Genomic DNA, 25697 nt, shown 5'->3' with positions numbered 1-25697 from the left:
GATCATTCAATCAAATCTACAGAGAGACTTTCCTCTTATCTATACCGTTTCTATTTCAACACACCCCCTCAATCTGAACCAATCGACATCAGGTTGAGATTGCGTCGAAAACGGTCGAGCATCTGGCGAGTAGCTGGTTTGGTAAATGCATCAACTATCTGATCCTTTGTGAGACAAACCGAACATCAAGAGCTCCCAAGGCTATCATCTCCCGCATGAAGTGAAAATCCACCTCGATATGCTTCGAGCATGGAACACCGGGTTTGATGTCAGATAAGTTGCTTCAAGATTATCACACCATAGAACCGGCGATTGAGGCTATGGAACCCCTAATTCCTTCAAAACCGACTGAACTTCTGCAGCCCCATTAGCTAAAGCCTTGTATTCTGCTTCAGTACTAGAACGGGATACAGTAGGTTGCTTTTGCGAGCTCCATGATATGAGATTTGGTCCAAGGAAAATAGCAAAACCTCCCATTGAGCATCGATCATCACTACATCCTGCCAAATTGGCATCTGTGAAGACACTAAGCAAAGTACATGATGATCGTTGTATTCGTAAGCCGGTTGTCACAGTTCCTTTAACAAATCTCAAGATGCGCTTGACAGCTTCCCAGTGCACGTCTATGGGATTCGATAGATATTGGCACACCTTGTTGAGCGCAAAGGATATATCAGGGCATGTAAAGGTGAGATACTGTAGGCCTCCCACGATATTGTGGTATTTGAAAGCAGCTTTAGGACTGAGCACTTGTCCATTATCCCGTGCTAGCTTGTCAGTGACGGACATAGGTGTTGGAGCTACCTTGCAATTCACCATGTTTGCACGGCGAAGAAGATCCAATGCATACTTGCATTTGGTTAACACCATGGCCCCTAAATTGTAAGCAACTTTAAGACCCAAGAAATAATCCAACCAGCTAAGATCCTTGATAGGAAAAGCAGCTGAGAGAGATTGCACAAGGAAGTCAACCGCTTAAGGTGTAGAACTGTCTATGACAATATCATCGACATAGATGAGCATAAAGATGGTAACACCCCCTTGAGAGAACACAAACAGAGAGGTGTCGGCCTTGGAAGAATGAATCCTAGGTTCATGAAGCTTGGTATTAAGACGTGCATACTAGGCATGCGGGGACTGATTCAAACCATAGATGGCTCACTGAAGCTTGCAAACATATGAGGGATGACGAGAATCTTCAAAACTAGGGGCCTGCTGAATATATACCTCTTCATCAAGAAAACCATGAATGAATGCGTTGCTCACATCAATTTGACGTAATGACTAGCCACGAGACACAGCCAATGATAAGACAAGGTGAACGGTTGAGCGTTTTACCATAGGACTGAACGTGTCTTGGTAATCGATGCCAGACTATTGAGTGAAGCCCCGTGCAACAAGACACGCTTTATGCTTCTCCACAGAACCATCTAGACTATACTTAAGCTTGAAAACCCACTTGTCGCTGATGACGTTGCAACTGGAGGGACGTGGCACCAACATCCACGTACGGTTGTGACAAAGAGAAGCATGTTCCTCCTCCATAGCGGCGCACCAGGCTGGTTCCGTGAGAGCTACACAGTGTGAGCCCGGTTCAACGTGGAAGGCGTGCCATGAAGGTTCATAGCAAACAGTACCATCCGTGAACTACCATGGATGACAAAGATTATCCTTCAACCAAGTACGCATAGGATGAATGTTAACTGGCATCGGCAATGTGGAAGCAACCCCATTGCTAAAGCCAAGCTGTGGGGACTCCGGCGTCAATGAATGATCAGGAGACCCTGATGCTGGTGGACTTGCGAGAGCATCCTCAGGAACAGACACCGACATAGGAGCTGGACGCAACCTAGCTAATGGAGTCGAAGTCGGAGGCCCTCACATAGTTGAGATCCCATAGTAGGGGGGCTCAAGCGAGGCAATGAAGCACCTCGGGTCATCCCTGGTACTTAAAACTTTATTATACCATTCCCTGAATCAGTCACTGGTAAATATAAGTCTTACAACAGGTGAAACTATAGTCTTACAACAAAGGGTGTGATGAAATAACTCCACCAAGATAATAATACATAAAGAATTATGCTAAGGCCTGCGTGAAACACAGTCCATGACATTAGAGTGCACAACAGGGCCAGCATGGTGAACACGCCATTCCGCATGCAACTTGGGTGCAGACGCGACCGAGACCTACTCGTCAGCCTCACCATCGGCATCGGTGAAGTCCAAATCTTCCTCTGAAAAACATAAGCAAGGGTGAGTACAAACGTACTCAGCAAGTCTCAACCCTTGCCCTACATCAAAAGGTATAAATATATTCATATGGTATAATAAGAGTAAAGCTGTAAGGTTAACTTTTGCGGTAAAGTCAAGTTTATACATGCAAGGGGTTCATTTCCATACGGCGGGTTTTGTGAAAACATTATGTTATTATTATTAAATGAAGGGGGTTTCAGCTGTGGTGGAAAGTCACCAAGACCCAAGTTTTAATGTTACCAAACACTCCATCCGCAGCAACTCAAGACCCATTGCCGGACCTATTTCTCAAAAACGGCACACCTTGCCCACTTACACTCCAAGAAAATACACGCAGCCCATGCTAGTTTTTGTGATTGAACCATAGTTCGTCTATGACCATGGACACAGCTATTTGAATAGTTTTACCTCTGCAGAGTGGTACACTTTACCCACAAGCTGAGTTTGGCAAAAAACCACTATCGTTGCAGTGCGACTCAACAAAGTCGTTACCCACCCAAGTCTCATCTCACTATCCACCTACAAGAGTTAATCAGGGATTCTTGACCTTTAACTAGGCCTCCAACTGGGTCAATAAGTCTGCACCTACTTGCACCTACTCCATGGCCTCCTGTTGCACTCCTGGCTCCAGACGAATAGTAGACTAACTAGGGTTTAGGCTAAGCCCTGCCACATACATGCTCGAGTGGTTGTACGGTGAAGAATAGGTAGGATGTCACACCAACTTAGTCCTTAAACGAGCCAAGGCAAACATCTCCACGCTGAGCCGGCTACACTAGCATCACTCAAACTCCAGGTGTTCCTAGGGGGGGGGGGCACTGATTTGCCCCAGCTTTAACAGGTTCTCAGTTGTTATATTAACCGGTGAATTTTTCCATCCCAACAACTCACACAACACCAAACACCAAGTTTCACACATTTCGCAAAAATAATTATGTTTACGTATGAAGTAACAATAAAGATTACAATCCTAAGAATACTAGTAACAAGGTGACCGTCTTAGCGCAAAAGTAGTCGGGACGAATGTCCTAGGGTTACCAAGATTATATTCAAGTTGATAACAATTAGACCGGCTAACCTACAATAGGTCATAACTAGATCAACAGTTTAAATTAAGCAAAAGTAATACTTCATGCAATTATTCGGTGGAAAAATGGCTGCTACAGGTTGTGGTGATAAAATCTAGGTTCAATATGATCAACAAGGGAAATGGATTGAGACTTTCCTCTATCGAAGTCCTCGAAGGGGTCCTGCTCGGATTCTAGCGTTCCCGGCTCCCCCTCCTCGAACTCTCCAGTTTCTAAAACGCTACAAACAAACACACAAACACACAAGTAAATACAAAAAAATAAAAATAAATTTGAAATGATATAAATAGATATGATTTTAATTTAGATGAATATCAGTGGAAGAATCGTCAAAATCGGAGTTGAAACGGAAGAGATATAGGCTTCGAAAGTTGGCCAACAATTAAATTCAGGAAAAAGAAAAGGGGGAAAGGATTTTCGGAAAAGAGAAATGTACTGTACTAGGGCATTGTTCATTCGAGCCATTTACTATGCAACTAGGCTTTTACTACGTGAACGAACTATCGAGCTTTGCTGGGCTGGGCTATTGTTCTTTTGGGATGTGATGGTCACTCTGGTTTGCATGCCACTAGACTGTGGCGGCCAGTCTGGCCTAGGGGCAAATGACGCCTAGCCACCGGGCTACGTCACCGCTCGGTCGCCGGCTCACGGTGGCGGACTCATCGGCGCATTGCCAGAACGAATAGTCAGGAGTGTTGTTTAGAAGATGAGTGATGGGAGTAGCATTGTTGATGACTCGACTTGGCATGTGATTTATAAGGTAGCACACGGTGAGAAAAGCCTCATCCCAAAACCGCAAAGGGAGAGAGGAGTGGGCCAGAAGCGCAAGGCATGTCTCAACAAGATGGCGATGTTTTTGTTCAGCGATGCCGTTTTGCTATGATGTGTGTGGGCAAGAAACATGATGTGAAATACCAACGCGCTAGAAATAGCGATGCAACCTATGGTACTCACGCCCCCCCCCCCCCCCATCAGATTGCACAGCTCTAATTTTAGTGTTCAAGAGTCGCTCAACATGATTTTGAAATGCATAAAAGATGTCCTCAACATTAGACTTGTGTTTTAGTAGATAGATCCAACAAAAACGGCCATAGTCATCAACAAAGCTCACATAGAATTGAAACCCCCCAGAAGAGGGAATAGCAGGACCCCATACATCGTTATGAATAAGTTCAAGAGGGGTAGAAGTAACACGATGAGAATTATTATATGGAAGTTGATGACTTTTAGAATGCTGACAAGCATCACAAACTAAAAGCTCAGAATCTGACGAACATGAAAGTTTATTGGACCTAACAATAGATTGAATGACATTATTGGAGGGATGACCAAAACGTTAATGCCATTGTTGAGCCATGACCTTGACACTAGAAAAAGCACGATGAGATGACGAAGATGAAACTCGGCCAAACAGAATGGGATAGAAACCACCACAGCTCCTACAACGCAAAATTACCTTCCTCGTGACCTTGTCCTTAACAAAAAAAGAATCTGGATGATACTCGATAAACACATTGTTGTCAGAGACAAGCCGATGAACAGGCAGAAGATGTTTACTTATGCTAGGAATATGAAGAATATTATTAAGAGCAAGGGAACTGGAAGAGCCAGAAATCTTAGAATGGCCAATATGCGAAATAGACAAATCTGCACCATTAGCCACTTGAACCTGATCCTTGCCGTTGTAGGACTCGTGCACATGCAGGAGGTCGAGGTCGCTGGTGCGATGATCTGTGGCACCCGAGTCGATGTACCAGTTGTTGTCGATGTGTCTGATAGTCGCAAAATTGCCAGAGCGATAATCATCTGCCTGATAGGTGCGATTGAAGCGTTGACGACACTTCAGCGCCTCATGACCAAAGATGCCACAGATCTGGCACTTAGGTCAAGGACGACCACCTCCATTGTGGCCACTACCACGACCATGTCCTTGTCCTCCACATCCACCCCCACGGTTTCCATTGCCATCATGGGAGTGAGGAGTCCCACCATTGCCATCACAGTGGCGAGAGGCAGCATTCATCGAGGTAACATAATCGGAGTCCTTGGACAGGGTGTGCTGCTCCTGCATAGCTTCATACGAGAGAAGATATGTGTAGAATTCGTTGAGGCTTACTACAGTGTTGATGACGGTGAGGGATGTTGTCGGAGGATTAACTCCTGTCGCAGGGATCCCGAGAGACCCCTTTTTAGAGATTCGGCCGGGGGGATGATCCTGAATAAGTTCGTCGGAGAAATGAATGAGAGTAAATGCAACGGCCGGTGGTGGGGAGGATGACCTAGTGCAAAGAGAAGTAAATGCACCGGAATTTAGACAAGTTCGGGCCGCACGGGGGCGTAATACCCTACTCCTGTATGGATGTAATAACTGTCCTGAGGAAGTCCCTCAAGGATGTTGCTGGTTACAAAAATATTGGCCTAACTAAGAGCTTGAGGCTCCTTGTTCTTCGGCAGGGATTGTGCCTTGTGTTGGTTCTTGTGTTCTTTGGTTGGGTCTATGTCTTCGATTCTCGCTATGTTCGTCGATGCTTGGATTATCTTCTCTTTTGTGCCGCTGGCTCTTTTAAGCACCTGCCGGTCGAGACATGCCCCGAACGAGAAGGAGGAGGGCACAAGTTCCAAGATGCTATGACTAAGAAAGGCGTCATCATTTCTTCTGGGTGAAGTGACCGGGGGTGGAAAAAACGCCGCACGCCCGGTCACCTGTCACCATAAACGCCCTGGCAACGGGCACCGTGGAGAGGGCCCACCGGGCAGCCGCAGAGCAACCCGGCGTGCCTGCCCTGTCTTGTTCCTCTGCCACAACAGGGCGTCAGACGGAATGCCTTGATCCTCGCGATGTTATCCCGAGACAAGCCGGATGATACAGGACGGGACCCGTGCAATTAATGACCCCACGCCTCTCTGCCAAAACATGGCAGGAACTGGCGCTGCGGCGGGAGCAGTTGGAGATGTTAGGCCACGCACGCTCATTAAATGCGGCCTCGGACCTCTGACTGGTGGAAACCTCATCGGCGGGCCCCTCGGGGGCCTTTCTGGGTCGTCGGGGCACCGAGTGCTCGGGGGTACTATTCACCTCCCCGAGCACTCTCTCCCGAGAATGCCTATCATTGTCCTTGGGGTACCGGGTGCTCGGGGGTACTGTTCACCTTCCCCGAGCACTCTCTCCCGAGCGCTCTTGCACGATCCTTCGGGGAACCAAGTGCTCGGGGGCTGCCACATGCAGCCCCGAACACTCTCTCCCGAGCACTTTTACACGGATCCTCGGGGAACCGAGCGCTCGGGAGCTGCCGCACGCAATCCCGAGCACTCTCTCCCGAAACTTAGCTCTTCTGATCGTCGGGGGACTAGGGTGCTCGGGGGTGACCGGGCACCTCCCCGAGCACTTTCTTCCCGGTACTTTAGGCTCTGTGGATCATCGGGGAACTGGGGTGCTCAGGAACCACTAACTGTGACCCCGAGCACCTTCTCCCGGGACTTGAGCTTTTCTCATCCTTTAGGAGGGACCTCGTGGAATGGCGCCAGGTGGCGGATGGCTGGCCGGGCCTCGGGACTCAGGGACCCCCGGTTCTTGATACACCGACAGATGCCATCAGAGCATCATCTGCCGGTGAGGATGTAGTCGATCAATTCATCATTAGACAGAGGGTGTCCGACTGTCGCCATGGTTTCGGCGAAGCCCTTCATCTTCTGAAAATATTTGGCAGCACTCCATGTTCTTCTTCTTCAGCGTGGACAGTTGGGGCTGAATTTGATGGATGATCGCCCTATTTTGTGCCGACAACATAGCGTGGAGAGCACTCCACACTTGGGCAGAGGTGGTACGACCAATCATCTGGCCGAGGATGTCCCAATCATCTGGCCGAGGATGTCCTATGTCATGGAGGAGAGAAGTGTGCCGAGCACACTTTGATCCTGCTGCCACCATCAGAGATACTCCGGGTTAGGCTTTTGCAGGGCGGCATCACTGGTAGCCATGGAGATTTTGACCGGAGAGCATAGCACCACTTGCGCCCTCCAGAGAAGGATATTGGTGCGATCAAGGCAAATGGTGATGAGGTTAGTGGTTGAGATCGACAGGTGAAGGCTGGAGACAAGCGCATCGGAGTTGCTAGTGTGATGATTGCCCGAGGTGAGCAACATGGCCATGGCAGTGAGAGTAGATGGGATCTTTAGGCCTTGGTACCAAGTTTGAGAAGGTATTTGCCGCAAGAAACCCCAACAGGCTTGTCATCTATTTATACAACAATGACATGCATGTACATGGAAAGATTTACAACCGTGATAACAGAATACGGCAAATGATCATTCAATCAAATCTACGGATAGACTTCCCTCTTGTCTACACCGTTTCTATTTCAACATTCACCACCGTCATCTATATGTATACAAACATCCTATAAACACATTTTCACAGACTGCCATACTACAATCAACGCACATTTCACTTGGCAGTACTGATTTAGAGCTAAATTTGTGTGCCGGAACACAGCTTTGCACCAGTGACTCACTACAGGTTTTCAGTTGCCTTCTGGTGTATGTACAGATACTGTCATATGGGCACTATGTCGAGTTGACGGTAATAATTAGCCGATGGTGCAAATACAAGAACTTTGATTTCCATCTGCTTGAATGGTTTTATTCAATTTCATGGACTCATGGTTTAGGCCGTTGAGCCAATAGCGGTGCTTGCAATGCTTCCTCATCAGGTTTGTCTGAAACTTCAACTTTGGTGTGCTTGTCCTTGCTTTCCGGATTAAGCGTCCAAGCGAAGTATAAGGACATTGCCTGTAAAAATATTTCGCATTGGTTCAGATTCTAGTTATAAACTGTATCCCTTTATTGTCACTTTTCTATCATACTGAGAGGATGAAATTGACTAACCAAGAAGAAACTAGCCACAAGGAAACTGAAACCCTTGCAATTGAAGGGGGCTTCCTGTGAAATGAAGTAAGCTGAAACAGAGGTGCAGAAAAGGATGAGATCAAAATACAGAATATAATGTTCATGGTCCAGGCAATTCATGGAATTTGTCAATTTGATGCAAGAAAACTGATTACTTACAGGTCAATGGGCTCATAAATAGAGGTGCTAACAATAGAGATACGGACTGCACGGTTGCAATGAAACCTTGGGCCTTTCCCTGTGAAAGTATAAGCAATGAGTCCATGACACAGAAGATTGGGATAAAAAATTTCATGCTTGAATTAACAAATAAAGCCAAGAGAGGTCGTGTCTGTATATATACCTGGTCAGCTGACAGTACTTCCCCAGAAATGATTGCGTATATCTGCAGATTTAAATATTTTTCACGCGAGTAAATTTACAAATATCACAGGAATGGATGAATTCAGTGATGAAATAGTTTCAGACACTGCCGTCCTTTAGAGTAACTTTTTAACCATGAAAATATGATGGCATGGTGCATAGAGGATAAATATATGGGATGAACTTACAGCTGGTTTGGCCAGCACATAGATGACACCGAATGAAGAGCTAAAATAAGGAACCTGCAGGATAGATGCAAGGTAAACGAAAGCAACTTTTGTAATCGTACCAAGTAGGAAACCCATCAATATGCACTACTTTCTCGTAGAATATCAATCAGTTGAGGTTCTCCAAAAAAATGAAAAGAAAATAAAGCATTCGGTTGAGGACTCGAGGTAAGTCTGTTTAAATACATACCCACGAAGCCCAAGCAACACCGTAAAGCAAAGCCTGGAAATTTGTTCAGAAATCAATATATTAAATTAGTGTACCTGAGATTAGTATAAAACAGGGGAAAGACCCTAGTGCAACTCACATAAGCAATGGAGGCGAGTATTGAAATACATAAGACTCCTTTTTCGCCAATTATGTGGCTAATAATGGGGAGGACCAAAATCTACAGTTCGAAAAATTTTTCACAAAACCACAATTAATTAATTAATTTGACCATGAAAAATATGGCACTTAAATCAGTACCAGTTAAAATTTTGAAGGAGCACCTGAGAAAAGATTGAACCAACGCCTACCACCATTAGAATTTCTGAGAACTGATCCTTGTCAAAGCCGAATACTGACTTCAGGTAATACTGGAAAAAAAAAAGGAAAAATGAGGTGCCCTATAATTTTCAAATAATATATCTTAAAAGTAGAAGTGATACAAATTATTACCATTAGGACATCGCTAATGCCAATCATGCCCAATTTATAGAAGAAGGCAACATATGAGATTCGCCTAAGTGTTTCACTATAAACACAGTAAGATAAGAAAGTAAAGATAAGATTTAGCAATTGCAAACTTTTGTTGACTTGAAAACTATCTAGTTATTGCTCATTGTATCAAAGTTTCCCAATGTGAAATAGCATGACCGTCTCTTAACTCCCTTCTAATGCAATGTACCAGCTCTCTTGTTTATTAATCCCTTCATGAACAAAGGAAGATGTTTCACATAAATTCTGACAGAAAATCTGATAAAACTGATATTTCGAACTCATATGGAAGTTTATACATTCTGAGCCCTTTTTTCTTGGAAAAGAACATTCTCAGGTTATTGTCGAATATTACTACATTGGAAAAATATCGTTGCACATTTGTACTGAAGCACAACATTTATTCAGGTTATAAGTGCCAACGCAAAAGTATCATTCACATTTCTTCCACATGGACTAGGAAGGAACCCTAAACTCGGTTTAGGATTTTACAGGAATTTCATGTATTCCTTGTCTATTTAACTTTGAACCAATAACACGTTTCTGCACTGTATATTTTAGCTTTACCTGTTTTTGACTATGCTAATATTCTCCTTGATAGATTGCCAACGTTGTTGTGGTAACTTGATAAGCAAAGATGACAATGGCAAATGCTGGCAAGGTGCAGAAGGAGCTCTTTGAACTGTCTCGACCAGATATATTTTCATGTAGAGGATAGAACAGATCAACAAGACAACTGAGACCTAAGAAACCATAATACAGAACTTGTAAGACTAAAACTTAAGTAAAGAATTAACAATGGTCAATGGTGATGCTACTACAAATAGTCTCAAGTCTCAACTAGTGATACCTGAAAAATCAACTTCTCAGGCAGAAACCTTGAAAGGACACTCCCCAAAGTGTGTGAGGCAGAGAAAATCCCAGTCATGAAGCCAAATGCAGCTGCCCTCTTTGACGGTTCAATCGTATCTGCCTAATTTAGCAGAATTTTTTATAACTGTTGAACCATTATCTGTTATTCACAATCCATTAAACAAATATACCTTACATGAAGCAATGCCACTTAAAGAATCCTATAACATCAGTTGTTGTCTTACTATTTCAAAGAAAGAAAATAATAAGATTTTGAAGTATAGAACAACTAACGTTGAATCGTTGTGGGTATCTTTGTGTTGAAAGATATTGGCAACACAAATTAACACAGGTTCCCAGCTAGTGTCACCAACACTAGGCATGGCAAAAAGTCATCGCAAAATTGGCAAAATGTTGGCACCCTTGGAGAAAATGGCCGAATAGTACATCGGAATTGATCGATAAAAGCAGAGTCGACTCAGGAAGTCAGAATACAGGAGCAGTTCAACCAATCATAAGCAAGTTTATAAACAAAGATGAGAATACGGAAAATATTCTCACCGTGTATGCAATTGAGAGGCAGAATATGGTTCCTTGACCGATCATGAAGGAGAAAGTACGCAGAATTAGATAGACATACACTGCAGTCCTTGAATTGTTCCATGCAAGCACAGCTGCAAGCATGAACAACACTTAGTATCCGGTGCAAATGGTATTATTTACGAAAGGCCCATAGGCATAGACATAGAGTCCAGTGCACGCATGTCCCAACAGATGGCACTAAGTGGCATACATCTACTGTCTAGTGTGAAGTGGCCTACTCCCTCCGATCCTAAATATAATCCCATTAGGACATATCTCTAATATGACATTTTTACTAATAATATTTATAAAATTATATTGTTTCAAATATAAATAGTTATATATTATTATTTTTTCATGATGAATCTAGTAACATCAACCTTATGTTGTCAATCTATATGATTTTTTAGCTATTAATGGTCAAAGCTAAAAATGTTTGATTTAAGCCAAATATAAATGGACTTATATTTGGGATCGGACTGAGTAGGCACTTTAGTGGCACTTAACATTACGAGCAGAATACACGAGGGAGTAAATTACCGAAAGGGATGATGGAAGTGGAGGCAGTGAGAAGGAGGAGAGGCTTCCGACCATATTCATCAGCCAGCTGGCCCATCAGAGTGAATCCTATCGTCTTGAAAATCCCTCCAACCTGCAATCAAACAAATGATGAACAGACATGCATCCATTAACATAAAAAAGCACCTGGACACTATGATTGTCCTAGAACATTCAAACGGAGTGCAGAGATGCCAAGAAGAAACTATCTTGGAAATACAATACTGCAGGATCCAAATCATGCCCGGTTGGGTACGACATACCGAGGACTGGAGGCCGGTAAGGTAGATGGCCTCCGGGCACGACCTGCCGTCGGTGGGGCAGAGCGCGGCGGTGACCTTGTCGACGAGCGCCGGCACGGTCATCTCCTCGGCGACCCCGTACAGCACCATCCCCACCATCAGGTGCAAGAGCGGCCTCATCACGACGCTCATCGCATCGGCTCCAAAAACTCCCATCTCCTTCTGCACCCCTCTGTTTCGTTCTTGGCTGTTGGTTACAGGTTGTTTGGCAATATAAGGAGCAACAATGGCGACCACTTTATAGCAAGCAGCAGCTTCACTCGAAAGGGACAAAAGAATTAGCACCAGGAAAAGGTGAGGTCAGCTATGAAGATGATGGCTGCCTCTTTATACGAGAAATGACACGCCAGAAACGAAGGGTGATGCCGTGCTGGCACTTTTTATGCCACGTTGGCACGCCTAGTCAGTATTGTGGATGACCTTTTGCTTGTTTAGTCTGGCTCTCATGGCATTAGGATATAGGAGTATCTAACTCAGAGTTTTCTCTTTTCAATCCTAATTGATAGTTTTCTCTTTTCAATCCTCTTGCTGAGTCATGAGAGAAATACTTGCCCTGCAAATCCCAAGCGTGTGCCGGCAGCGCACACCCGCACGCGCGCGGTAGCAGCTCGCGCGTGCTCGGCGCCCGCCTTACCTGCCACAGAGCCCTTCCCGGACGGGCTCTACGCGACAAACGAATGGGACGGAGCAGCTGGCCATTTTCAGATCAAAAAGGCTATCCATCCTAACTTTTTTTTCAGTACAACCTGTATATGCATGCGTACACTCGCATCATCTTACGTATACACACACAACACGTATCACTATCACTGAAAGAACATTTCACCTCGATAAAAAATACCAGAAGTAAACTAAGGTTTAATCTATAATAGATAAGAAATAAAACCAACTTCACTGACCATCCAAGCTAATTCTCGGTTCTCACTATCCATCTTAATTAACTTCTTCATGCAACAAGCTGCAATCATCGTTTACTTTTGTGATCATCCAGTCGAATAATATAAGTACGTAGGTTAACCGTCGTTGTGTTTGAGCCCATTTTTCTCTTTCAGGAAAGTTTGAACCCCATTCTTGTGGCTTTGGACTGACCGCGACCTGCATCAGGGGAAAAAAGTAATATCCTATTAGCACACTTGCTTGTAGCACTACCTCAGAACACCCAATCAGAAGTGGTTCAAAAATATCAGATCCTTTGAACCGATTCTGATTAAGTGATTCTGATAGTCCAGAATCGGTTCTTAACTGGCTCTCATATACTGATCGACTCAATCAGAAATGCGAATAGTTATAGACCTGTTAACATCATGTTAAAGCGACCCTCTAATTGACACTAGCTAACATTTAGCCATAGGGGAAATGATTGGTGTAATAGTTTAGTCATGTTACTTTTGTGTGATTCTCCTCCCTCTCTTTCTAACTATTGCCTGGGATGGCCCTTGTAATACTCTTAATCGCTTGCCATAAGTAATAAAATTTGTCCACGACGGTCTCTCCCTATCGACTATCGTAGTTCTTGTAGAAAAACATTCAGCAATAGATTGTGGTGTATGACTTCCAATAATTTATCTATTATCTTACTGATTGGCCAACAAAAGAAATCTCTTCCTTCACTCTTAACGTCTGGAAATTACTACGTTAATCGGATAAAAAAGAAAGCAAAGTATCCCTATACATATTTATAAATTATCTATCACTGCCATTAAAAAAAAACCTAAAATACTTCTATATCTGCTTCTCTATTAAAAATAAAGCTAAGTGCCCGGAAAAAAGACAACATAATTAATTAATGCAAAAGTTCGCTGCACCATGTATACATTTAAGAGATCAAAGTTACAATTCAAATGGTCTTTTGATGTAAAATGTAATAGAAAAAAGAAGAAAATAGAAACATTAATACGATAGGTGCAAAAAATAGATAAAGGAGATAAGAACCGATACGAGAGGAGGCGACAGAGCAAGACGTAGCCCATAGATTGTTGATGGTAGAATCGCAACCTCTAGCAGCGGTAAGGAACGCTGATGAAGCCATTAATATGCAGAGCGGGATGATTTAGTGAAACGGTATGGGCTACGTTGCACTAATCATGTAGCTCGAGGTCACGATGTTAGAAAGCACGATGTTAGAAAGGCAACAGGGAAAGATGCAGTCTGTATACCGCATAGACGATGTTACATGAACAGATGAAAACGTTATTATGATAGGCCTATATTTGAATTATGTCTATCAAGAAGCAAGCATAATAGTGACGGAATGAAAAGCGATGATAAGGTAAATTATAAATTTATAATAAAATTAGGACGTTATAACACTACATGCATAGTTGGATACTACTAGAGCCATCCCGCTAGTTCAGATCTGAAATCTTCAAATTGTGTGATTGAGTACAAATACATTTCAGGAAGAGCCCAAATGTCCGAATCCGTGGGCTTTGATTTCTAAGTGCAAGGCCCATCTAAAGTAGCACCGGTAAGAATCAAATCGATATGAGCGCGCATATTACAACTGATGCAGAACTACAACAGCACAGTATGAATTCGATCAAGTTCCTCTGCATGTGTCCAACAACTCATCAACGTGGCGTCCGGCGGTTATTGCTAGGCTAGTAGACTCGGTTTTTGCAGTGGCCAAGCTCTCCAGCCAGACCTCGTCGCGGACGGTGGCATCGTCGTCTAGCTTGTTGAGGATCCTCATCAGCCGGCCATGGCCGAAGCTCGCCTCCCGGAACACCGACAGGTGCGCCGACTTGTGGTTTTTGATAAACCTTCACGACGAAACCAAGAATCATACATCAACCTGATAGCAGAATTAGCCATTCAGCTCTGCTGATGCATGCACAAGATGATCGAGCATCTATATGCATCAGTCGACGTTTGAGATGGCACCAGTCACGTCCACGCGCGTCAGGTCCCTCTCCGGCCACCGGTACTGCTCCGACTGTTAGAGCTAGTTTCTATCACGGTTGTGATTATGTAAATCAATCTTTCAAATCTGGTTATAGATAGATAGATATCTTTCGTTCCTTTGAATCTTGGAATGCCGGCCAAGTATTTATAATTAACCATGTATATCTCTGCCGAGAGTTTCTAGTCTATATTAACACGGAGTCACGGCCTCTGCGAAGGCTAAAATGCTTCCACCATTCACTATTATCTTTCTTAGTACCAGAGCCACCTTCTCATTAGATTGCATCTACAATGGCGGCGGCTCATCATCTTCATCTGGTTTTGCCATGAACACCTTGATCAGTCATCCGATCACGGAGAAGTTTTCCAAGAACATCTGCATGTTGTGGAAGGTGCAAATTCTCCAAGCTGTGCGTGGTGCGAGTGATGGGAGAATAAAACATGCATAAATGTAATAACTCCCCGGACAAAACACTATCGTGACTACATGCTAACCAAGTTAAACTCAACTCGAATGTTATCAATGACTCATCACAATCAAATCAAGACATATCTTAATTTGGTTTCTCAATAGGGCAACAGGGAGTGTCGGTTGATGCTCGTTGGCTCCCCTCCTTATTATTGGTCCACGGAGCACATTGTAGGAGCGATTAAATCCTTCGGGAGATTTCTGGTCTGGGTCTCTGGGAACGTGAAGATGCATGCTTAGCTCGCATTATTATCAAGGTTAGGGTCATTGAGCTTCAGGATGTATCCCAATTGATCATCATCATAGAAGGAGATGGTTTCCAAGGATGTTCTTGGATTGTGCAATGCGAAATCATACAGCAGAATCTCCTTGGAGCTCTACCTCAGGATGAAGAAATGCCTCCAGGAAATAAAGATGACCCCTAGCACCCAACACATGGTTGGCAAGGACCTTTTCTCAATGGCAAAACAACCTGCAACTCAGATGGGGTTGCAATGGGACATTAATCTTGCACCAGGACATCTTGCCCAGCTTGCCTTCCAGCCTGAAGAAGACCCCAATCAGCAGCTTGATTTAAACATTCTGCTATCCCTGAGGAAGGACAAGGAGAATTACCAGTTCATGCTCTTCTGCCATGCCCTATTGTGCAAGGCATACAGGCTTATCAGGAGGAGGATGAAGAAGATAGTGGATTAAGTCTCTCCCTCTCCTTGGCTTCAGCTGCTTCAGTTTCCTCTAGCGGTTCAGTGCATAATTATCAGGACCTCCCAGATCTCAATGCTTCTGTTATCTTGGCCCTTGGAGCACAATTGCAAATTCCGGAGGTGGAACAAGAACCCATATATAGCCTTTCTTCGAGTAGACATCCAGCTCAATGAGATCATGGTGGTCAATCCTATGCCAGACATACCTGTCCAGCAGAACCAGCTTCAAATAGAGGACAACGCCAACTTAAACCTTCATGTGGGATTGATGCAGTATGAGAGGTTAACTAGCAGACCCAGTTTTTGAAACCTTTCATCACAGTGTCAGCTCTATATAGACTCCAACGTGGCACTCTGATTTTAACTCATCATGTGCTAGGTTTTTTTCCCACTCTGGGCTCCAGCTCTCCAACTGTAAGTATCCCTCTAGGCTGGGTCTTTTTTTGTTGGCACAAAAATATGGATATTCGCACCAACGCAAGAGTACTTCGTGTGAAATCCGTAGCACTACGCTCAGGGCGTGCCGCAACGAGCGATCGATTTACGAGCAAACAGGCAAAGGATAACTAACCCGGTGAGCAGGACCGGGGAAGCCTAGCCTAGTATTGTGACGCGGGAAGAACTCCGTTAGGGAACGGTCAACCGGTGGCTTGTCTTTAATCATCGAAATCAAGAACGAGTAACGGCAAAAGAAGGAAAAAAGAAAGATGGGACTACAGAAGCTAGCTAAAAGATAGATGTTTTTTTTGTGTCTGATCGATTGATGATGCCTCAATCGGCCCGGGACCCTTCTGTATTTATAAAGGGCGACATGGTCTCTGGTCTTCGAGTTGGACTCAGCCAAAAAACTATCGGAAGGAGTCAATCCCGGTGAAAGAAAAAAGGGAACGACATTGCCGCACGAGGTCCTGGCCACTACAAAAATCTGATCGACTTGGGAATGAAATCGGACTTGAGATCCGTCTCCGTGCGAGTGTAAGACCTGAGCCACTAGTTGCTGCCCTCCACAGAGCTTCAGCCTGCTGCTTGGTCCAGCCGTCCAGCACGCCTGCATGCGTGAACCATGCATCAGCGGTGCTTGGAAAAACTGCCAGATGCCCCACGCTGCTCTGCTGCTCGTCTGCAGCCACCGAATGCATTAGCGCGCAAAGAACCAATGCAAAAAACTTCGATGCTCGCGCGTACTGCACTGCCGACCAAAACAAAATTCAGCATTGCACTGCAGATCATTCCCATGATCAAACTAATCATTGCCCTGTTGATTATCTTCGTAACAACCGAATTGACCAAAGCAATTACTAATTCGGTTTCTTCTTTATTTCTCTTCCTTCCTTTCTTTCATTAGCTATCAGCCGAATGCATTAACACATCTTTCCTCTCTTAACCAAACCAAGTAGCAACTAAATTAGCTAATCAAGATGCTTAATCATAAGCTTGACCAATCACTAATCATACTATAAGCTAATGCATTTATTCGGTTCAACACTCAATTAACAACCGAATTAAAACCAATCAAAGTTCAACGGTTCGGCTAATAACATAATTAAGCTTCCAGAATGAAATGTCATTTTTTGCTATCAACACTTTTCTTGCTATTACTCTCTTCTCCCATGTACTTTGAATGGGCTGAATCTTCTCTCTTCTGAAACTTGGAATTTTTTCAATCAATCTGCTAATCCTAGTAACTCTATTCAACTAATGATTCCAAGTTCTTGTCCCCAATTGAAGAGTTAACCTGCTGTGAATAGGTCTGCAAGGGCAAGATCAATGATCCAAATGTTTCTCTCTTCCCAATCAATGAAACAGATGAGGACCATGAAGCTCATAACACTCCAAAAAGAAAGAAAACCTCTGCAAAGCTTTGTCCTCCTCTTGTAGAGACAGAAGTCAGAAGGAGTAACAGAATTAGAACCCAAAATGAGGGTTTCAAAAAAGGGGCTTGTCAGGACAAGAACTGCTTGGCCTGCTCTGCCAAGCCTCCTATTATCTCGCCCAAAGTCATCAGAAGCCTGGGAGAATCTTTTTGCAAGATGCCACCATCAAGCTTGACAGATGATAGGCTCTCCAAAAAGAAAATAGCAGTTAGGCTTGTGGGAGCAGACAGGGACTCTACTTCTGGATCTCACAAGGCTTCTTCATGAAGGGGTGTCCAAAAGAATGCAAAATCTAACAAGAAGCCGAGAGAAGACAGTCAAAAGACCAAGATTGAGGATGATGCCCTGAGCAAGAAGTCAAAGAAGTGAAGCTTTAGCTCTAGCTTGCTTTTGTTTTTGCCATCTTGTGGATGGATACTTTTGGACAGTCTGTAATACTTTCTGGATGATGATGGATAAACTTTTATTATGTATGAGGGTTACCCTTTTATCTGTGATATGTCTTCCCCTCCCCACCTCTCCCTTTCAAGCTATGTTTGTTCTGATGAACATTATATCTGTTCTTCCACTTCAATGTCCCTTATCCCCATGGTACACATCTGGACATAATATGTTTTGCAAGCTTCTCACTATGAGTCAAAATTCTAGAATCAGCAAAAGAGACTGGACATTTTTTTGTTGGAACATGAGGGGTATTAACTCAGAAGGAAAATAGAAGGCTATCAAAACTAAGATTGGTGAGACTAGCTGTGATATCATTTGTCTTCAGGAAACTAAAAGACAGACTTTTGATCAATCCTATATTAGGAATTTCTGCCCAAATGTCTTTGATTGTTTTGAATTTCTGCCCTCTAATGGTGCCTCTGGTGGGCACATCATAATTTGGAAGAACTCTCGTTTCCTTGGTCATATAACTTTCAGCAACGATTATGCTCTTTCTGTAGAGTTTACTTAGGTTCACTCTAGGGGTAGCTGTACCCTGATAAACATATATGGCCCATGTACACCTAAAAGCAAAGTACTCTTCCTTGAGTGGTTAAAAAAGTTGACATACCTGATGATGAGGATTGGTTGATCTTTGGAGATTTTAACCTCTCTAGATCACCAGCTGATAGGAATAAGCCGGGAAGTAACGTGGGAGTGAAAGAACAATGATGTTACCTAGAAGAGGTGAATAGGCGTTTTAATAAAACTTCGCTCCTTTTACTATTTGACCTAAATTTGCAGCGGAAATAAATTAACGGAATTTTCACAAGGGAAAAACCTAAATATACTAGGCTCAACTAGTGCAAAATCACCTAAACAAATATGAATGTTACAATCTTAGGGTGTGACAAAAATTATTCACATCTAGTAAGATAACTCTAGTATGAAATGCTGAAATTACTGTTTATCAGATGTTCCAATTCCTAAAATCGGAAGTTTCGATCAGTTCAAAACAACATATTTCATAATCACGAAATTAACTCTATATGCATACAAATAAGCATACAAGTATGGATATCAAAGTAATGCACAAGAGTAAGTAAACACGAAGACAAATAATTTGTAACTGAAGTTCAGATATCCACCGATATCCTATGTCTTCGTTAAAGAAGCTCAGTCACACTTGAGCTGGATCTTTTTCTATCATTTTTCTCACGAGGTTGCACACATGCACTCTTCGCCTCCACTATAGCCAACTCTTCCTTCACTCCGGAGATGGTGAGTTCCGCAACCACTTCTGGGCCTCCTTACAATCTTCACTTGAGGAGATCACCGATAATCCACCACCGAACCGTCTAGCTGATGGTGGTCTCCAAGAATACCAAACTTCCAAACTCGTGCACGATCAACGCCAAGTGCTCAACACATGCAACTAATGCGACAACCGTAGGCTACCAAAGCACCACACCCTTCACACCTCTCTCCCTCTATTCACTAAGCCACAAAGGCTTGATTGTCATTAAATTTTGATAGAGAGCGAAGGGGAGCACTTAAAGGTGGAACAACAAGTTTAAACACCTCACGCATGCAGCACAAAGCTAGCCAAGCAACTAGCCCAACAAGATAAGGCTAAGGGGCATAAATACTCAACTCTGAAAAACTAGGTGTTGTACTTAGACTACACAGATCAGAACTTCTAATCCCATAAATTCTAACAGGCGAAAACTAACCGTTACTGCCAATTTCCATCACACATCAGAAATTTCGATCCCCTCGATCGGAACTTCCGATTAAAAGCTAACTCCAAACCTGAGAGCACTGGATTTCTAAAACATCAGAATTTTCAACTAACATGGAAACTTCCGCTTTTACACATCGGAACTTCCGATTTTAACACAGCTGACACTCCGAAAACGGCAATAACTTTTGATCCCAAAGTCTGATTTCGATGATTTTGTACTCTACGGAAAACTTATTCAGAGGGCTACACATCCCTACTGAATTTATGATCTTAAACACATTGGAACAAATCTAGGAACACTCCGAATACTGATTCAAACACTTCCTCTAATTTTTCAAAGCTTAATCCTCTAAGATTAAACTAAGAACCACCTAGAACATGCCAAACACCACTAAAGCTTGGCCACAACCACTTTTCGCCACTAAGGCTGACAACACAAATGGTTAGATCTAAAACACCTTTTAGATACCTTGAACTCCTAAAGTGAACTCTCAACACAAACTCATCCCACACTAAGCACATAATTTGAGCACTCGACACAACAATCGAGAAACACTTTTGGCAGCCCCTATTGATAGTACGGCTATCGATCCTATAACCTGATCTCCCACCAAACTCCTTGAGATCAGCAAAACTAGAAAACATATTCTAGTTATACCTTTGCCTTGAGCAATCCCGTCGGACTTGACGAACACATCATCCAAGCCTCGATGCTTCTCATAGCTCTTCAAGGCACATCATCAACTCCTCTTCTCTCGATGATGACGATCTTCCTCGCTTCCATCATGATCTTCTCTTGACCTTCTGAAAGCTTGATGAAGTTCATTTGATTGTTTCCCATGCACCAAGCGTGAAAGACTTCTTTCTTTTTATCTTCTTCATCTGATTCACCACTTAGGCATGAACCGTAAGCATCAAGCATACAAGTTATCCACTAAGCTTGTCTTGATCTTGTTGTTCCAACTTGACATATTGAATATCTCAATTCAACTCATGCCTTCTTATAGAACTTAATCCCAATTCACTCTCAAACACAAAGCACATGGGTTAGTCCATAAAACTCAATTGACAACTTTATACCTTAAGTCATTTAATCTCCACAAGTGACTTAGCCTTCACGCTTATCGTCAATCTTCTTGACCTTCTTCTTCATCTCATGAGCATCACTTAGCGCTTATTCATCTTGATGCATCTATTTTGGTCACATGGTATTTCTTAATGAATCCATGCTCAATCTTCCATGCATCACCTATGGAACAATCTACCAACAATTCTCAACAATATTGTTAGTTCATAGGTATTATTATTAATTACCAAAACCACACTTAAGGGCTAAATGTATTTTCAGGGAGATATGATCAATTTCAATAATACCATCAGTCACCTTAGACTTGTTGAGTTTCCTTTGAAGGGCGGATCTTTTACTTGGACTAACAATCAACAAGCTCCGCTCCTTGTCAAACTAGATTGGTTCTTCACTTCCAATTCTTGGACCTACACAGAAAATCTGGAGACTCCAGAGATGGGACAGGAGAGTCTGGAGTTTCTGAGAAAAATCAAAAACCAAACTTGAAGATTTCACAAAATATGGGCCTCATGATTGGAATCGAACACTAGGTTCCACAGCAAACCAATTCATGGCTCATCGCCCACACAAAGGTTGAATCTTGAGAAAAGATCACACAAGGATCAAAAGATGAACACTAGGTGAAGAAGATCTCCAAGATGATAGTCTAAAAGAAAAGGAAATTCAAGACCGTATCATATATATATATATATATATATATATATATATATATATATATATATATATATATAGGACACCTATTCTATACTCCTAGGAGTATGTACTCCTACATGCAATATACCACCTAAACAAACACTTTATACTCTTTTATTATTTTTAGTATACTCTAATACTAATTCTAAGATACTCCAATATGAGTTGTATGAAAAAAAAATCAATGTTAGCCTTTCATTTTTGCTATATACTCTTTTTTATACATAAAAGAAGCATATACGCAAATTAAGATAAAAATCATGGAATTTCATAAAAATTTTCGTGGGATTTATATTGTAGTATCTTATAATTACTAATGAAGTATATTTAAAGTGATAAAGAAGTATAACTCATGTGTAAAAGTGGTATATGAGAGGTGGGAGTACATACACCCAGGAGTACATACTAGTTTTCCTATATATATATATATATATGTGTGTGTGTGTGTGTGTGTGTGTGAATTTTATATCTTTAGTATCAAGAAGAACAACCTCCTAAAGTGTTAAAATTTCAGCTCGAAAAGAAAAACAAAAATCAACAACAAAAAGAAAAAACTTGTAGACAAGGCAAGGGAACCAAGAGAGGAAAACTAAAAGGAGGGGAATTCAAGCATATGTAACAAAATAAACTTCATTACTCAAAGAGATCGACCCTATCTTAGACGGATTATAAAGATTTTTCTCTCAAAACTCTCACATATTACATAGCCTAAGCACTCATCATCATCTCCTCTAAAACCTAGCATAATGCTTTTATATAGGTGGCACAAGGAGCTTAAATGGCTGGTTCATCCTCTCTCATAGCTCTACCCCTTTTATTTATAGGCTAAAAACTTGAGTCCTAAATTTCCTAACTTTTTTCCAAAATATATCTCTCTTGTAGTATACTCCTATCTATCATCAAGAGTGTTTTGATCCATTCTTCTCCATTCATCGAACGGCAACAATGCCTTCACGATTTGGCTTCGTCTCGGCGTAAGCTTTATGATGGTGCCACGTACTCCTCCAGTCCTCCTACGATTTTGTGGCCAAACCATGAAACCCTAGCATACTTCTCAAAGCGTGACTAGTCGTCACTTGCTTCCACCTGAAGCAAGTGCTCTGATGATGACGTGTGTCCTCTGTCTTGCGATCTTGACCGTCGGCAAATCTCTCTCGTTCCTGATCCCTTGGGTCGCCTTGTCACTTGCACTGGCATCCACTTTGCTTGACTTTGTCAACAGCCGTTAACTTCGTCCGGCCCTCCTCGATCGTCCAGCACCAAGCACTCGCTTAGCCCTGATCACCCGCCGCCGACCGCCAAATTGCATCCATCACCTGCACACTATGAAACAAGCAAGCATATTTCTCCACACTCTAAAACATCTCTAGGTTAGCATAATAATAAAAAAACTTCAACTCAAAGTACATTTTATAGTAAAAATATAAACACTGGATGTTTTGGTGTGTTCTGCTCATAAACACCAGACCATCTGGTGAGTGTAGCACTATATGTTCTAGAAAAATTTTGCTCTCTACAAGAAAAGGTCTGATGGAAGCTTCCGGTAATCTCATGTCCATAACCAAATAATCCGACATGTGTCAATTCACCGAACCACCTTTCTACAACATCTCTGCAATAAAAGGTCTGACGCATTCTCTGGTGTTCACAAACTCAACACTGGACCATCCTGCGTATATATTCAAACTTGACGCCAAAGATCTCCTCTCTGCAGAAAATACTCTGGCGCTCACTAAATCCATCGCTAGACCATCCATTTCTACTTCAGCACTGAAAATGCTTCGGTGCTCATTTCACCGTAACACCGGACTATCCAGTGTGGTAAAAAACATACACACCGGATATTCCAGTGAGGCATAGTTTACTAGACTCTGAAACAGTCTGCTTCAATTCAAACTTTGATTAACCATAAATAAGATCGCACACATAAGTTCATACCAACCAAAATTATTTTAAATCCAACATTATCAATAACTTGTCACGTATAAATCAAGATACATTTCAATTTAATCTTTTGAGAGGACAACAGCGTCGTGTGTGTGGACTCGGGCGGCACCGGTCGGAGGCGTCGGACATGGCAAAGCGACTGCAAACACAAAAATAAATACAGTACCTAACAACTGTTTAGTATATCGTCCAAAATTGTTTTTCCTACAAAACAGTACAAGACGTTGAGGAAGTAGGCAGCCTACTCGACAACGTGATATATATATTGTCCTCTACCGCGCGAGCACGCAGGCCCTGGACACAGCTTCCCAACCATCTTTACCAAGATATAGTGGTAGAGCAAACTCAACCACCCTGATACGATATCACAAGCGTGCGTGCGTGCAGTTCATGTACGTGCAAGCAAAGCTTCACACAATTATATACCTGCACTGCACGGCTGCAAATCACACCATGGCACGCTTGGAAGCCAAAGCCGCCGCGCCCAAGAACGCGACGGCGGCAAGCAGCGGCGACGACCAGCTGATGAGGACGATGAGCACCGACGACGAGGACGAGCTGTTCGAGCTCGACATCGCCCTCCTCAACAGCCGCGACAGCTGCGTCGGCGACGATCACCACACCTGTCGCGGCCGCTCTGCTGCCGTTGCCGACGGCGACGGGCATGCCCTGCTGGCGAACTGCCTGCTGCCGGTGAGCTCGGTGAGCAACGCGGTGCCGGTCACGGCGAGCAGCATCGTCTCCTCGTACCCCTACTTTGGTTACTACAGCTCCAGGAGGCTCTTCACCACCACCACCACCACCACGAGCAGCAAGAGGTTTCTTGGACGGCCAGGGAATTCGGCGAGGTTTTGCTTCTCGATCAGAGGCTTTGAAACCATGGGGAACTACTTTCAGAGGTACTGAACGCAGAGTCGCTGATCGATCCAACGATCAAACGTGTAAGTTTGGTGTGTTTGATGTAACAGTACGGACCGAGCAAATAGCTAGGTCCAGTGGCTTAAGCCCAAAAACTGCATTTTCGGACCAACATGATTCATGTTTTGTACTCATTCGTAGCCCGCTCACTGTGGGAGCGAGCCTGGGAGGGTTTACGAGTAAAGCCAGACTACGAGAGAGAGAGAGAGGAGAAGAACGCTATAGGCCGCGCCAGAGAGGGAGAGGAGGTCGGCGCTAGAGAGAGAATGAGGGATACGAGAGAGAGGGGGCGGTTGGAGTTGGTGGATCCGGGATAAGTTTGAAAATTGTGTTGGCTACATGTGATATTAGGATGTTAATTGGATCAGTAGGTTCGATACTTGCGGGTTCTATATATGAAGGGTTCAGATTTTATGTTTTACTCACGGATACATCGAGTAGGGTACTGAACTGAGTTAGGTCAAGGTCGAATTATCATTTTAGCCCGTGGGTGCCCATCGGGTTGCCTAAAACTTAGCCCATCGCCTCAGCCTAGTTCCTTCACGCGCATGCAGGCTGCAGCTGCCCTCGACTTCGTTGCTTCCTTGCTTGCCCATCGGTCCACTAGCCCATTCCTCCACGCCCCTCCAGCCTCTCCATGTCTGCACTCTCTCGTCCACCCTGATTTGCTCGTTAGTGCCGCCCACCACTTCGGCCTCTCCTGTCTGCCCCAATCTGTGCGTCAGACGTTGTGTTGCTGCTGCTCCCGGCTCGTGTGCGGTGAGGGCGACGGGACCTGCGCAATGGATCCGCCTAGCTGCTCCAGCGGTGAAGGCAGCCGGCGGGACCTACGCAGCTGCGCTGCTACTTCTGCGGCAGTTGTCGTCGAATTGCACCCGACAGGTGCGGGTTCGGGTTTCATTTGTTTGCCCGTTTTGCATTTCGGGATCAGATCCAGTGAAGTCTCGTGGGTTTTGGGTTGGGTGTGGTTTTGCTTCACCCGGTCCTGACCCGACCCGTTACCATCCATATGTGACACAGATAACAATTATAGATAACAACTAGCTATACCGGTGGAGATTCCCTAGCAACGAAGGTGTTGCCGATTCTATTCACTATTATGCA

At 43.5% G+C, this 25697-nt stretch overlaps 3 protein-coding genes across 3 annotated transcripts; 1 reads left to right on the top strand and 2 right to left on the bottom strand.

Moving 5' to 3' along the window:
- Positions 1-318: 318 nt before the first annotated feature.
- On the bottom strand, positions 319-870 carry LOC133906798 (uncharacterized mitochondrial protein AtMg00810-like). The gene has a single exon (XM_062348813.1). It carries the CDS (start codon positions 868-870, stop codon positions 319-321), a length of 552 nt encoding a protein of 183 aa, XP_062204797.1.
- A 6661-nt stretch (positions 871-7531) lies between these two features.
- LOC133906345 (uncharacterized) lies at positions 7532-12062 on the bottom strand. Its single transcript, XM_062348218.1, has 14 exons — positions 11792-12062; positions 11511-11622; positions 10950-11062; positions 10387-10509; positions 10104-10279; positions 9498-9573; positions 9329-9415; positions 9145-9225; positions 9027-9059; positions 8798-8851; positions 8590-8631; positions 8406-8484; positions 8226-8296; positions 7532-8129 (listed from the first exon to the last, which is right to left on the bottom strand). Exons 1-14 carry the CDS (start codon positions 11984-11986, stop codon positions 7998-8000), a joined length of 1374 nt encoding a protein of 457 aa, XP_062204202.1. The 5' UTR covers positions 11987-12062; the 3' UTR covers positions 7532-7997.
- Positions 12063-24107: 12045 nt separating this feature from the next.
- LOC133906612 (uncharacterized) lies at positions 24108-24841 on the top strand. Its single transcript, XM_062348564.1, has one exon. It carries the CDS (start codon positions 24129-24131, stop codon positions 24579-24581), a length of 453 nt encoding a protein of 150 aa, XP_062204548.1. The 5' UTR covers positions 24108-24128; the 3' UTR covers positions 24582-24841.
- Positions 24842-25697: the final 856 nt, after the last annotated feature.

Source organism: Phragmites australis, chromosome 23, assembly GCF_958298935.1.
Source record: "Phragmites australis chromosome 23, lpPhrAust1.1, whole genome shotgun sequence".
NCBI classification, from domain to species: domain Eukaryota; kingdom Viridiplantae; phylum Streptophyta; class Magnoliopsida; order Poales; family Poaceae; genus Phragmites; species Phragmites australis.
This window is presented reverse-complemented; position numbering and strand designations above follow the sequence as displayed.